The 16,005-nt window shown below is 38.8% G+C and overlaps 1 protein-coding gene across 19 annotated transcripts in view; it reads right to left on the reverse strand.

Moving 5' to 3' along the window:
- LOC134284072 (tetratricopeptide repeat protein 39C-like) overlaps positions 1–16,005 on the reverse strand; it is a 77,367-nt gene that overhangs the window by 19,997 nt on the left and 41,365 nt on the right. For all 19 annotated transcript variants that reach the window (XM_062842318.1, XM_062842321.1, XM_062842319.1 and 16 more), the window contains one exon: positions 12,205–12,477. In XM_062842318.1, coding sequence (XP_062698302.1) covers positions 12,205–12,369 — 165 coding nt within the window. In that variant the 5' untranslated portion in view covers positions 12,370–12,477. The remainder of the gene's footprint in view (positions 1–12,204; positions 12,478–16,005) is intronic.

A 16,005-nucleotide genomic window follows, 5' to 3' on the forward strand; every position in this document is an offset into this window, starting at 1 on the left:
ATCGTCATGTTTTAAGATCCCCTCCTCTTCCGTTACGCTTTTTTGTATTAAAGTCCTAAAATTTGTGTATTGACCGTAACGCTAGTACTCCCCCTCTTCTTTGAGCGATACGTAATTTGCGTATGGCGTCATATTTGTTTTAAAAAATGTAACATAAATGTATAATCTGTTAGAAGCTGTAATGAAAAATCTATTGGAATATCATGGTTTGTCGGATGTAAACATCATTATCAATACAAACTGTTAACTGGATATATAATAAGCTGCAAATCAAATACTTCACAGCTATCTGTGAACGGAGCACGGATCAAACATTATTAAAAAAGACGGATTTTAGAAAAACCACTAGTTAATAAAAAATATGTTTCAATACCAGAATAGGATTCTACAAAAAAAAAAATCGAATCGAAATGTCTTAAATAATAATCTTTCTTAAAGTAACTGTTTCCCAAATATTCGGAATTCAACTTCATGAGTGTCTCAATATGTAAGAAAATATGCTCTTTAAGTTATTCGTGATGACCCATCAACAACACTACGTTAATTCCAACACATTTGTCTATCCCAACAATTTTCTCTTTGACAATCACTTGATTGGACGAACAGTTTGAAAGTTATAGGAAGATTGTGGACTTCATTTTGTAGAAACAAATGAAGTTTTTAATGTTTCATGGAATGATAGTAAATGGTTGTTTTTATCGACAAACTCTAAGTAAGAACAAATAAATATAATTTTGGAATAAGGGGCTGTTCAGTAAAAAAAAACAAAATCCTAAAAAAACCCTTACGTAATAAATAGACAGCCCCTAAGTAAATTTTAATTTCGAAAATCAACCATGCGTTTTATTATTTTAAAGTCAAGATATTTTTCAGCGTGATCAAGTTTCAGGCATAATTTGGCCGACAAAACCATTAAGACGAAGACAACAAAGCTGCCGATGATACCCTAAGTCATTCTATCTAAAACGACAGCTATTGCATGTGCTGCAATTTGCGACCAGATGAACAATTTTTCCGTTACATGGAACATATGCCTTTACTTTTGAGTTGTATTTTACACAAATGACGAATCTTTACACGCGAAAACATGAGATCGATTACAAAAAAATACCAAAACAGTACTGCTGCTCTAATTTCATCAAAATAGTATACCAAGTAAGGTATACCAGAGCAAGTAGAAACAGCGGGTTAACATGATGTTATCCAATGATAGGAAACAGCTTGAATACCATAACACATAGTTTTTTATTCAAACAATCTTTTGACGAAATAAAAATTTTGAATATATATTTCAAAACTTCGCGTTTCATCTTGCCCCGGTGTACCTTAATGAATGTTATTGAACGTAGAGAAAGCAAAAGTGGAACTAAATAGGTCAATTATGTCATTATTATGTCATTATTAAATAATTATGTCATTAAGAAATGCCAACAATTCTACTAATTCTGCTCAATTGATTATGGAATTTGTTTACTCTACCTATTTGGCTTCGATCTAAGGGAGCATCCATTAAGTACGTCATGCTAAAATTGGAAACTTTCAACCCTATATACTTAATGGATGACCCCTTATGTGATAGATTCCATTTCTTTGTTTAAAATAATATAAAATGTTGAATATTACTAAACTATATCTGCAGTTGTTATCATATCTGCATATGATATAATTATGATCGATTAGAACAAAATCACTAACGACAAATCAAGCCTATTAGGGGTAGTCGGGGTAATTCGGCCAATGGGGCAAAATGAGCCCCTCATGAAAAACACATAAAATCTAGTAAATTGTTCAAATTCACAATACAGCGTTAATACCGGCCTGAAGTTAGAGCGATTGAGATGTTAGAACAAAGTACTGCAAGTTCACATTTAATTAGAAAAATAATTTTTAAAAACATTGGCCAAATTACCCGGACGAGCGCAGACTAAAAACCCCACGTGAGACTGCTTTTGTTCAAATAAAGGGTGTCCACGATGAAATTGGCACACAGACAATATTGTATAACTTTTGATTGCGTTCGCCAAAATAGCTAATTTTTTGACCATGAATAGTATATTATGTGTAGCTAATACTATAGAATTTTCATTAAAATCGGTTGAGTATTGGCGCAAATATTGTCGATATCATAAAATGAGATTTTAGAAAATTTGGGCACCCATTTCAAAAAATTGCTTAGGCTATAACTTTTTTGTTACCTCTTCAAAACGTTTGAAAATTTCACACGATATTCTTAACATAGTATCAATTAAGTGGTAAAAATGTGATCGAAATCGGTTCAGTACTTTTGCTGGTAAATATCCAAAGCTCAAACGCTTCAAGGTAAATTTTAGGTACTTTTTGACCATTTTTTATTCCGCGTGCAGTATTGTGACTGTAGAACTGGTAACACTGTCCCGATTTTTATAAAACTTTGACAGTGTGAAATTATTGTGTTAAACTGTTTGCAGTGAAAATTCCAGCCATGTTTGTTGAGTACTTTCAAAGTAAGAGCAGTTTGAATTTCACTATACCAAAAACCACATCTGCTTATTGTGACATAGTGCGATATATATGGCTATAACTTTTTAACGGTATGATCAAATTGAATGAAATTTTGATAAATGAAGTACATACATACTTTACGTACATAAAAAATTTCATTGAAATCGGTTCAGTATTTTTGCGCCAGAGTTGAAACAGCAAAAAGTGATATTTTCCAAAATGTTTGTTTGCACAAGATTCTCAAGTGACGATTCCCTTGTTTCAACGATATCTCCGCTAAAACTCAACCGATTTGATGGAAATTTTATGGTATTAGCTACACATAATATACTATTTATGGTCAAAAAATTAGCTAACGCGAACGCAATCAAAAGTTATACAATATTTTCTGTGTGCCAATTTCATCGTGGACACCCTTTACAGCATATAGCTTTTAATCTAATTTATTTTCCATATACATATTTCACTCGAGTCGAGTCAAGTACAAGACACTGAAGACGACCTTACAGTTGAGGTCGAAATACGTATCTGTCAAAGGATGCAAATTCTTAATGGAATTCAAAGAAACCGTACTTAACCCGATTTTTTTTTGTGTTACTTTCTTTTCTAAAAATAGAATAACACACGTAAAAATATTTACCCAAAAAATGAATATGAAAATTAGTTTTTATCCTAAAAGGTGTCGAAGGAATTATAACACAATTTGTTATAATTTTGTTAATTTCTATCATATTTTATGAAACAAGTTTTGTAATATTTTTGTTATGATCTTAACAAAAGTTATGACATTATTGTTCTTTTCAGTGGGCATTTTGATAGAAGTTTTGTTATTTTAACTACTAACGGTACATGTTTTATAACAACCTTTGTTATAAAAAATTATTGTAACAAAATAACACCGCTTGTTATAACTTTGTAATGTCCATCTAGTCGGGAAGACATTTATCCAGTATTCCTTTTTTCCATAAAATAGTTTCGGCAAGAATACTATCTAGTAATTTTTTAGCAGGAAGTTAAAGTTAAACTGGAAGTTGATCTAGAAACACATTCAAAAGTTCTTTGAATCCCTGATTTTATTATACTCCTACCGACATTCCTGAAAGTCCTTTGAAAATTTGAAAGTAAATCTGGCGGGACACGTAGAAATTTCTGTATGAATATCTGCAAGAACTCCAGATGATTTTTATATATTTATGGAGAAATATATAAAAGTAATCCTGTAAGAATTACAAAAAAAAAATGCTCAAGGAATTCCTGCAGGGGCATTAGGAGGAATTAATAAAAGATGGTTTTCCCAGAGGAAACTCCGGAAGAATCTCTAGCAAAATTCTTGAAGAAACTTTGTCAATAACACCTGAAAAAAATACTTGAAGAACTTTTAAAGTAACCCATGCAAAAATTCTTGAAGAAACTCTTAGAAGAACTAAAAACAAAATCTCTAAGGACTCTTGTAGGCTTATGCAGGCCCGGATTTAAGGGGGGGCAAAGGGGGCAAGTGCCCCGGCCCCCCCGATGAAGGGGCCCCTCAAGAATCCGAAATACAATTCATATTTTTCAACGAAACCATATCACGTGAATGAGCGTTCATGTTTTAAACAAAGCCCCTATAGCCACAGCTGTTAAGGTGTGGATATTCAGCATGACCATACTAAGGGTTTCTAGAGCCCTTGGAAATTTGGAGAAGTAATCCCAACAGGGTAATAAACTTTATAAAACGAGTTGTGCCTAGTTGGGATCAGGTGTTACATCAACCATTGTCCATCACAGCTCAATTGTGACAGGATACTTGACTAGCACCAAATTAAATATGGGTCATACCACAATATTCCTAAATAATGGACGCAGTGGTTAAAAGGCTCTACAGATGAGGGATGAAAAAAGGGTGATGCGTTCAATTCCCGGTCGTTCCAAGAACTTTTCGTAAAGGAAAATCCTTCCTTAGGGAAAGAGTGTCTTCGTGTCTGCCACACGGTATGCACATACGAAATGGTCATTGACAAAGGAAACTCTTTGTTAATAACAGTTCCACAGTTACTGTGGAAGTGCTCATGACATACTAAGGTAAGAAGCAGTGTTCCAGTGAGGACGTCACACTAAAAAAAGAACTTATAATAGGGTTCCTAAAGGTGCCTAAACTATTTTTTGTAATTGCGTTGCGAATTCCCCTACTTTTCACTCGCGGTAACAATGATAAAACGGCCTACTTTTCTTCACTGAAGCAAAGGTGCCGAAAAGTACTACTTTTCGGCACTCTTTAGAGTGCTGAAAAGTATCACTTTTCGGCACTTTTGCTAGCACACACTTTTTGTTTAGTACCGCTACTTCCGTAGATACAGTTGCTGCTTCTACATGCACTGATCAGTTCGAATCCGAATCAGGACGATTCAGATTCTGATTTGAACTGCCAATCAGGTGTAGAAGCAGAAGCTGAACCTACTTTTGCTTTTGCTCATGATGCTGCATGACGACGACGGGAGCTTGAAAACTTGCGACAGTTGGCCCACCATAGCCTACCTGATCGAAGAAAATACTATGCACTACGTCCTGTCCGTGCGAGCATGGAGGCTCGCACGTGGTTGCTGCTGATACACGTTTGTGTGGCTAGAGAGATTATACTGTACGGGAATTTTTGCAATTACAAAAAACTTTGTATGCAACGCGTTGCAAAACTCGATTTTTTCAGCACTCGTCGTATTTATCCAACTCGGCAAGCCTCGTTGGATAAACGTACAACTCGTGCTGAAAAAATCATCATTTTGCAACTTGTTGCATAAATAACTATTTGGCCATTTGTCTGGATTTTCTCTTAAGAATAATTCGAAATCAAAAGTTTCATAATTTTTGGTGCAGTATTAGAAAATATGCGATTTTCTCTAAAAACCTTTGAAAGTTCTTATCAAGTGGAAACACTTTTCCGTGACTTCAAGTTCCTACAAAAAGTGTCAAGTTGCAGAGTGCAAGAAAGATTAAGTTTTTGAGTAATTGTACATCAATATAAATTTCAATAATTTCACAAATTTATCTATTATTTCACAATGATTATACAATTATACATACTTTTGTTGATTATGATTACATTTTGAAAACAAATGCCTTATACTTATTTGCATCAGTTCGCTGCTATCATGAAAAACAGAAGATAATTAATTCTGGAGATGTTTGGGAGCCAAGGCTAGTTTTGTAAACCGAGTGTCCTGGAAACTGTAACTTTCCATCTTTATGTTTTGTTTTACTGAAGATATTAAGATTTATTGCTACAGTTGCTCCCAATAGACTAATCTTTGTATAATCTGAATTTTGAAATACTCGTCGATCTCGTGCAATCTCAAATAAAGTTGCTGCATGTTTTAGTAGATTTTTAACTGAACGCTAAGTTCTTAAACTTGTATAAATGTTTTCAATTCGGATGAAAGTTTAAAATATATGTACTATCTGAACGAGATGTCATTTACGCTAGCATTTTGACATTTGAGTCAAATATCAAATTAAGTGTTCGAATAATTTTCTCTTTGTCGGAATTTTGGAGAAGTTCAGAAATCAGAAGCTTTCAATATTAGGCCTAAAATAATACATAAGATTAAGAAAAAAAAACGTAATTGTATGGTTCATTTTTTTTCAAAATTTTGATTCTGGGGTCCCACTTTTTAGGGTTTGCCCCGGGCCCCCCGTGGCCTAAATCCGGCACTGGCGCTTATGTCTTCTTTAACCAGTTCGTCGAGAGATTGCTTTCATATAGGAATATGCATCCGAAATCAGTAACATTTTGGCAAAATTAGAACATCGAAACAAGCACAAGTCTTTTTTTTTTCTTTTCTTTTTTCAAACAGGCGTTTCAGAAATAGGTAATAGACCGGCCCAAATATAAAAATGTCGAAAAATTCCACGGGGCACCCTCTAGAATCGTACCTTTGGATGAGAAGAACAATCTGTGAAAGATTCAGCTCAATCGGTTGAAAAATGAGCTGGCGCAAATGAGTTGAAGGTTTGTATGGGATGTTCAGTCCAAATATATGGGAAATTGGATGACCTCCAGTCTCTCATACTGCACGCCGCTTTGGCGAGTTCGATTTGACTCAGAATTGAAAAAATAGCAGTTGATACCCTAATGAACAACTTTGTAGAAGACCATATCATGATAAAACTTAATTTAGTTGCGGTTTTAGCCAACGAAACCAGGATTAGGACATCTTCCTCAGTTTACTCTCGGTTGTTACATGCAGCACGTGTTTGCCGTTCGAAACTTGCTCACTACATCATAGGCGGCTATGTTGTCCTTCATTTCCATTGCTCACGCATGTGGGTGAGTATCGAGACTATGTAGAATTACATAGCTGCCTATGATGTAACGCGCAAGCTACGGCCGACCAACACGTGCTGCATATAACAACCGAGAGTTAACGGGGGAAGATGTCCTCATCCTGGTTTCTTTGGCTAAAACCCCAACTAAATCAAGTTTTATCATGATATGGTCTTCTACAAAGTTGTTCATTAGGGTATCAACTACCATTCTTTCAATTCTGAGCCAAATCGAACTCGCCAAACTGGCGTGCAGTATGAGAGACTGGAGGTCATCCAATTTCCCATATATTTGGACTGATCATCCCATACAAACCTTCAACTCATTTGCGCCAGCTCATTTTTCAACCGATTGAACTGAATCTTTCACAGATTGTTCTTTTCATCCGAAGGCACGATTCTAGAGGGTGCCCCGTGAATTTTGAGAACTTTTTTTTTTGCTTCATACAAATGTTGGCCGGTCTAATAGGTAAGTATGAACACTCCATAATTTTTGTTTTTTTTTTTTTTTATTTTAAATGAAATATCTACGAGAAAGAGAAGAATCTGATATGATTTATGAATGATACCTGATGATTAAATTTTAAAAATGCCTTGTCATAAATTCTATGACATATACTAAAAAAAAGCGTCACATTTTATGGGAAAGTCAATAGAACTTTAAAATCGCTGAAAAAAAACATATTTAGAGTTGACATTTCAAATTATAAGGTTTTACTCTACAATTAAGCATATATGCTCAACAATGGAAGAAATAGGTGCAAACTTAGGGGGAGGGGCAAGCATGGCTTTGAACACAAAGTTCATCTTAAAGGACGCAGTGACTCAATTTCCCTAACAGGAGAGGATAAAAATCGTATTTGTATATATATAATAAATAAGAACACACTATTTACTGAGCAATTAAACATAAAGGTACATTTTCATCTAATACGATTCTGGACCCCCCTGGCCAAGTTCGCAGGGGTTGACGGTATTAAAGTGAAGGAGTTTCATTTTGATTATTGTAATGTAGTGTTCTTTAGTGAAACATATCACCTTTTTAACACTTTAATGCGCCTTCAACGGTTCATCACAAACCGGCTGCTGCAGATGGAGTATGGTTGATCATATGCATCAGACATGCTCGATAAACACGGAGGAACCGCCGGGGCTCAGTAGAGTCTATTCCCAAGCAATAGTTCCAAGTCGGTTGGATTTGAGAAGGTTTAAAAGTATTATAGGATAAAAAGTGTTATAGGATTTGTGACAGGTTTTGGAACCTTTTACAGCCAGCTGACTTCAAAATGTTATTTGGGCTCTATTTCCCACGTTTCTCGGTTGATTTTGATTAGTAATTTATTAATGTCATAGTCGCTTTTTAGAATTTTTACAATATTAGTTGGTCATATTTTCTTTAAATATTTAAATATCGATTTAAAAATCGACCGAAGAATTAATGGGAAGGAGATTTGCAGCACTTAATTGTGCTGATAGACTCGAAGCTAACGTGCGAACACTTAAACGCATTGTTGACGTCAATGCGTTCGACGTGACATTTTGGACAAAAACTGACTGCTTTTTATTAACTGAACAACGTTACTTGTATATGACTAGGTTGACATTTCTAGGCTACGCTTGAGAAAATGACATGGTTTTTCTAGGTAGGACCGATAGGACAATTGAACGAATTTGAATATTTTTCATAGTATTTGTAGGGGGATGAATACATAATAGTTGACAAGCAATTTTTGTTTTATTACTTGGCGTATTTTTGTTTATCTCTTAGATGGTGTTATGACACTAACAGAAAAATATCAGAAGTTCAGTTACATGTTTCTGTGGGTTTTGGACCGATGACAATTTAAGGACACAAGAGATGAACACAGAGAAGTAGAAAACGATAAGCGAAATCAAGAAAACAATTTGACACAGAATCGACTATATTTTAACATACGGGTTCGACTGATTCGATGAATCTATCTAGAAGTATCTAGAACACAATTGACGCTAAGATGGGAAAAAAGCTTGCAGTTGGGACTAGACTTAAATAGTGGTCGATAGGAAACAATGCGCTAGACAGCATTATTATTCATTTTTTTAATATTTACCCGTAAGCTTTTCGCCGGTTAACAGTACAGTATTTAGCTGTGTACGAAGATACGGATTTGTTGGTGTACAGATGACAGGGTTCTCACGGGAAGTGCTTTAAGCGAGGCTTACATGACAACTGACAATAAAGAAACCTATTTTCCTTGAACATCTGACCGAACACACGTACTGTTGTTAATCTCCTAGGCATTATTGACGTATGTGCATGACGGAAAAACTAGCAGGACACAGTTCCAGGCGTCTCTTTTTAATAACGACATTCAGCATATTTCCAATAAAACTACACTTCAATAAAGCAAGGCTACAGCTGCTATGATAGAACAGATCAGAATGACTTAATTGACTATTACCTTGGAGATCTACTTCGAATAACTGACAAATTGACAAGAACCTAACTAAATACATGGACCATACTACAAAAAACCAATTGACAAAAAGCAAAAAAAGGGAAAACTTTTATTTAAACTATTTTTGTTCAACGCAGGCCAAAACAGTGTCGACTTGGGCCACGCACGCCTACGTACTTCTGTGTGTTGAAACAAAAATAGAGGCTCCTAGAAGCAAATGTAGGGAAAGGGTGCGGTGTAGAACATAAGCACAGTGTTGCTACCGCCGTAATCACTTTAAAAAAAAAAATACGATTATGGACCCATTATGCACTGTTTACATGCCCAAAAGCAGACTCTTTAAAAGGTCGTGCTTCTTTGCGTCGGCCATCTCGTTAAAAATTAAACAATCCAACGTTCGTTTTATTGGTTGGAAGCCTCATGGACACGGTTTGCCTGGAGTTATTTTTAAATTCGATTGTAAGGGTACCTTTTCTTGAGATTTGTGCTGCATAATTGAAGCTATGGGCGGCAATGGAGCGACCTTTTCTGGGTATTCCTTCCAATGAATGAATGTTTCATAATACAACCATCGAGACTCGCGACGATACAATGATAAAAAAGAATATTGGCCCCGTTCAGATTGGCTAGTTAGAAACATAAATCATTTCCATGACGTTAAAAGTCAATCTTTAACTGACATAAAAGGACTAGACATTATTTTTTCTTATCTTAACCCAACAGAGCCCCATGCTAGGATAATTGTTCAGCAAGAATTAGACTCAACAACTACTCGACTATATCTGGCCCCTATAGCCACAACTGTAAAGGCATGGCTATTCAGTATGACCATGCTTTTTCGTAAAGGAAATTTCCTCGACTTCCTTGGACATAAAGTATTTTCGTGTCTGCCACACGACATACACATGTGAAATGATCATTGGCAGAGGAAGTTCTCAGTGGTTTGCTCATAGAACACTAAGCTGAAAAACAGGCTTTGTCACAGAGTGGGGACGTTACTCCAAGAAGACGAAGAAGAACTACTCGACAAATACTTAAATGTTTATTGGAAAAGTTCAAGGAAACGATAGTGTTCTGTGAAGTTACAACAGAAAACCTATCGCTATAAATGCAGATCAATTCAAAAGAAATACAACAACAACTATCGTCATTATCAGAGCGGTAAGTCTTGCTTCTGATAACTGATCTCATTTATTATGAATACCAGGCATGATGATAGCTTCTACATACATCCATATTCAGTCATGTTCATATGCGATACTTACGTGACTCCCCCCATTATGCACAACAATGGGTGTCTTCATCTCTTCCCATATCGGGCTGTCGTTATCATTAAGAATCAAGTGGTGTGGAGAGCAAATCCTGTAAGGACCGGGAAAACCAACCGCACCCTGTAGCAGTGTTTCTCAACCAAAAAAGGGTTGTGAGAGCGAGTTGACATCGGATTAGTTGCAGGGATGGCATTAAAGTACATTGGAACCGAGACATAACCAATCTCAAACAAAATTTTCCAATATCTCGTTGTTACTCCTTAAAAATGCGGTTACAAAGATGTTACGTGTTAAACACCTAGAATAACATTTGTAGTGCTCAGGCATAAGCCAAGCTTACTAAATGTAGCCTCAACTGAATAGCCTACTTTCAGGCCATTTATAGAGACAATTAACTACCCAAGACATGTGAACCGTTCCCTAATACTTGATGCACATGTAGACGTTTTATAATAAAACCCAAATTGAAAGCCGCAATTAGGATTAGAACTCCTAAGCCAAACAAGTATTTAAGAAAAAAGAAATTAAAAGAATTATGAAATCTCTTCATTCTGTGGACGGAATCCGTTATCTATTTGGCTAATAGTGTACGATGTTTGCTTAATGTGTTATGTGTGATGTGTTATAGTATGGTGCATTAGTAGTGATCTATTTTATTTTTCATAACACGTAGTGTCTCATAGTTGTAATGTTATACTTTGATTTCGTTACATGGCTCCAAACGTGGGTTTAAACATTTGTTGTGGTTTATTTATTTTGCACTTGTTATGCTTTACATTCCACCTTAGGAAATAAACCTAAACATATTCCTACAATAGTCAATCTGTTTTCCACAAGGTTTGCTCCCTGATTGTCGTACTCATGAGAGAAAACTGTTACTAATGAGTTGTCATTACAAATTTGAGAACCCCTGCAAGAAAGCCATGTCATGCTTGGTATAGAAAAAGGGAAATCTTTTGAGCACGATTTAACGCTTTTTCTATAGAATAGAACACAGTAGAGCACACTCGTTACTTCTTGTACCTCGCAGTCCTTATCTTCCTCCGGCAAGGTACCCGGTTATGCATTTATTATTTTTTCCTGTAATTGAAGTGCACTTGACGGGCAAAATTGTTTCACATTCGTTCATTGTCTGGTATAATGCTTGTGCTATGCATTCGCTTTCATGGACTTTCATCGCTTTCTACCAATTATGCACGCTTGACAGCGTCCTGCTTCCTGGAAGGAGGACTCATGCATTGAATTGAGTTGCAAAGACTTTTGTCGAAGGAAATGTGCTCTGCTCTCCGATAAAAATTACCCAAGCAATGCAATGAATTAATGAATCTACTGAATAATATAACTGAAACATAAAAATGAAGCATTTTTTGTGAGCTTGCTCAAAAAGGCTCATTAAAATTACAAAATATTGCAATAGAGTATTACAATACAGCTTATTGGGGAGGATACCATACAAAATATCATAAAGTAACCATATAACTTATGGTTATGTACCATACGATGAATTGTAAATGTACAATTTTCAATAGAATATATACGTTACGTATCTTTATAACATAAAAATCGTATATTTTTGGATATTGTTTGACCTTTCTGAACAACATAAAGTATCGTTGAATTACCATATAATAACAATAGCATTCACTGTTTGTAATAGAATACACTGTAGTATTATTGTTAGACATTGTTTTTGTATGAAAATTTCCATCCGGGCTTACCATGAAAGAGATGAATGTGTGGCCCGCCACGATGTGCACACTGGATTCCCGATTGTGGAAGCTTTCCTCGGCCGCTTTCGGTTGATTGTTAAGCCATAGTGCAATTCCTTGCTTGACATATTCCCAGTCCTGCAGATTCTCCGATGTCTCCACAGGCGACGCCATTCAGCCGGCGTTATGTGCATCAAGCGATTTCGATGTGTTGATGTGTTAGACGACACTCAACGGTTGGATGATTTGTCTTTCCGGAAACAATCGAATTGTGGAACGGGTCTGGAAATAGATATGGAGAAAATATAACTGTCAATCAATGAAAGGTTTCAGAAGAAGTCAAAACCGTCAATCAGTTATGTCTGTGTGTACGATCAAAGTATCAAATTAGACTAGTATAAATGACACAAATTGGTGAGTTCCTTTTAATATTATTTTAAAATTTATATTTCAATGCACTCGATGATGTGAATTGTCTATTCCTCAAAGTTGAAAAAAAAATGGATTTTCTGGATTTTTCTGGATTCATAAGGTTAGCAACCTTATGTACAACCACATAAGCAACCTTAGTAGTTTCATTAACTTCCCGGATCTTTCCTATTAGTATCCCAAAGGCCACTTTAAAACATTTTCAACGTATTTCAGCCTAACTACCATGGAGTTCAAAAGCCCAGGTCAACTATTGTCTTAAAAAAGCCATTTTTGCTACACTGAGTGACGCCTCATAATCAACCATTATCGCTGAACTTCTCCGTAGGGCTACACTTATATGAAAACAAACTGGGTTAGAACTTTGGTCGTACACTGTCAGAGAAGGGGGGTTTGCTTCTGAAAACCTGAGCGTCTGTTCTCCAGGAGGAGCGGCTCACAACAACGTCTGATCCCCATGCTAGGGGCGGCTGATCTACGTCCGAGTGCCAGGGAAGGATTCTAAGCTCAACTGTGCACTATGGTCCTCCGGAAAGTAGGGGGTTGGTGACAGGCCCTATGAGCCAGCCGTAAAAAAAATATTGTAACGGAAAATCAGCAACAGAATAATACGAACCGAGACTAACGGCAACGACCCCAGCGAACAAAAAGGACTTGCGATTGGAAACTCGGTACGTGGAACTGCCGTTCTCTCAACTCCATTGGGAGCACCCGCATACTCGCCGATCTACTGAAGGACCGCGGGTTCGGCATTGTAGCGCTGCGGGAGGTGTGTTGGACAGGATCCATGGTGCGAACGTTTAGAGGTAATCACACCATCTACCAGAGCTGCGGCAAAACACGCGAGCTGGAAACAGCTTTCATCTTGATATGCAGAGGCGCGTTGGTGGCTGATCGATGAAAGAATGTACAGGTTGAGGATCAAGGGCCGATTCTTCAACTTCAGCATAATAAACGTGCGCAGCCCTCACTCCGGAAGCACTGATGATGACAAGGACGCATTTTACGCGCAGCTCGAACGCGAGTATGATCGCTGCCCAAGCCACGACGTCAAGATCATCATAGGAGATTTGAACGCTCAGGTAGGCCAGGAGGAGGAATTCAGACCGACGATTGGTAAGTTCAGCGCTCACCAGCAGGCGAACGAAAACGGCCTACGACCCACTGATTTCGCAGCCTCCAAAATATGGCCATACGTAGCGCCTTTTTCCAACACAGCCTCCCTTATCGTTACACCTGGAGATCACCACAGCAGACGGAATCTCAAATCGACCACGTTCTGATTGACGGACGGCACTTCTCCGACATTATCGACGCCAGGACCTATCGTGGCGCCAAGATCGACTCCGACCACTAACTATTGGGTGATGGTCAAACTGCGCCCAAAACTTTTCGTCATCAACAATGTTCGGTACAACCTAGAGCGACTAAAACAACCGGATGTCGCCTCAGCATACGCGCAGAATCTCGAGGCCGCGTTGCCAGACGAGGGTGAGCTCGATGAAGCCTCTCTAGAGGACTGCTGGAGTACAGTCAGTGAAAGCAGCCATCAACGACGCAGCCGAGAGCACCATCGGGTGCGTGGAACGGAATCGACGGAACGAATGGTTCGACGAAGAATGCAGAACGATTTTGTAGGAGAAGAACGCAGCGTGCACGGTAATGTTGCAGCAAGGGACCCGACAGAACGTGGAACGTTATAAACAGAAGCGGAAACAGCAGACCCGCCTCTTTCGGGAGATAAAGCGCTGCCTGGAAGAAGCGGGGTGCGAAGAAAACGAACTTCTGTGCCGTTCCCAAGAAACACGGAATTTCTACCAGAAGCTCAACGCATCCCGAAACAACTTCGTGCCGCGAGCAGAAATATGCAAGGATAATCACGGAGGCCTCTTGACGGACGGAAGTGAGGTGATCGAATGATGGAAGCAGCACTTCGACGAGCTCCTGAATGGCATGGAGAACGTGGGCACGGGAGACCACGGCAACGGAGGAAACGACGACACCAGTGCAGCGGAGGACGGAAATGATCAACTCCCACGCTGAGGGAAGTTAAGGATGCAATTCATCAGCTCAAAACTTACAAAGCTGCTGGTAAGGATGGTACCCAAGTAACACACTTGTCACCGAAGAGTCACGGCGGCGCAGGTTTTTGTTGCGCAAATGTCACTGTGACCTACTTTTAGCAAGTAAGTATTTATTTGTTAGAAGTAAGTCACAGTGACTTCTGCGTAACAAAAACCTGCGCCGCCGTGACTCTTCGGTGACAAGTGTGTTACTTGAGTATCACAGCTGAACTCATCAAGATGGGCCCAGAAAAGTTGGCCACCTGTCTGCACCGGCTGGATCTGGGCAACCGAACAGCTACCGGAGGAGTGGGAGGAAGGGGTAATACGCCCCATTCACTATAAAGGTGACCATTTGGAATGTGAGAACTTCAGAGCTATCACTATTTTGAATGCTGCCTACAAAGTGCTATCCCAGATCATCTTCCGTCGTCTATCGCCTAAAACGAATGAGTCCATCGACGACCGGTTGACAACGGATCACATCTTCACCGTATGGCAAATCCTCCAGAAATACCGTGAGTACCAGGTCCCAACGCATCACCTGTTCATCGACTTCAAAGCGGCACACGACAGTATCGACCGCGCAGAGCTATGGAGAATCATGGACGAAAACGACTTTCCTGGGAAGCTGACTAGACTGATTAAAGCAACGATGGACGGTGTGCAAAACTGCGTAAAGGTTTCGGGTGAACTATCCAGTTCATTCGTATCTCGCCGGGGACTGCGACAAGGTGACGGGCTCTCATGCCTACTCTTCAACATCGTTCTGGAAGGTGTTATGCGACGAGCCGGGCTCAACAGCCGGGGAACGATTTTCACAAAATCCGGTCAATTTGTGTGCTTTGCGGACGACATGGACATTATCGCCAGAACATTTGGAACGGTGGCAGAACTGTACACCCGCCTGAAACGCGAAGCAGCAAAGGTCGGACTGGTGGTGAATGCCTCAAAAACAAAGTACATGCTGGTAGGCGGAACCGAAAACGACCGGATCCGTCTGGGTAGTAATGTTACGATAGACGGGGATACTTTCGAGGTGGTGGAGGATCCTTACCGTCTACCTCGGATCCTTTAAAAGACACGGACACGTTCAATGCTTCCAGTGAGCTTTTCGCTCTTTGAAGGAAGCACGACACTAGACAACGGACTAGCATGCAACGCCCAGTGGCACAGCCGAAAACTTTTCCTGACAGCTGCGGCGGGAATCGAACCCGCGCTCCTCAGCACGATGCGACTAAGAGCTTGGTGACCCTAGCCACACGACCACGGAGCCGCACGTATGATCCTTATTGACGGCTGACAACAACGTGAGACG

Source organism: Aedes albopictus, chromosome 3 (assembly GCF_035046485.1).
Source record: "Aedes albopictus strain Foshan chromosome 3, AalbF5, whole genome shotgun sequence".
Lineage (NCBI taxonomy): Eukaryota > Metazoa > Arthropoda > Insecta > Diptera > Culicidae > Aedes > Aedes albopictus.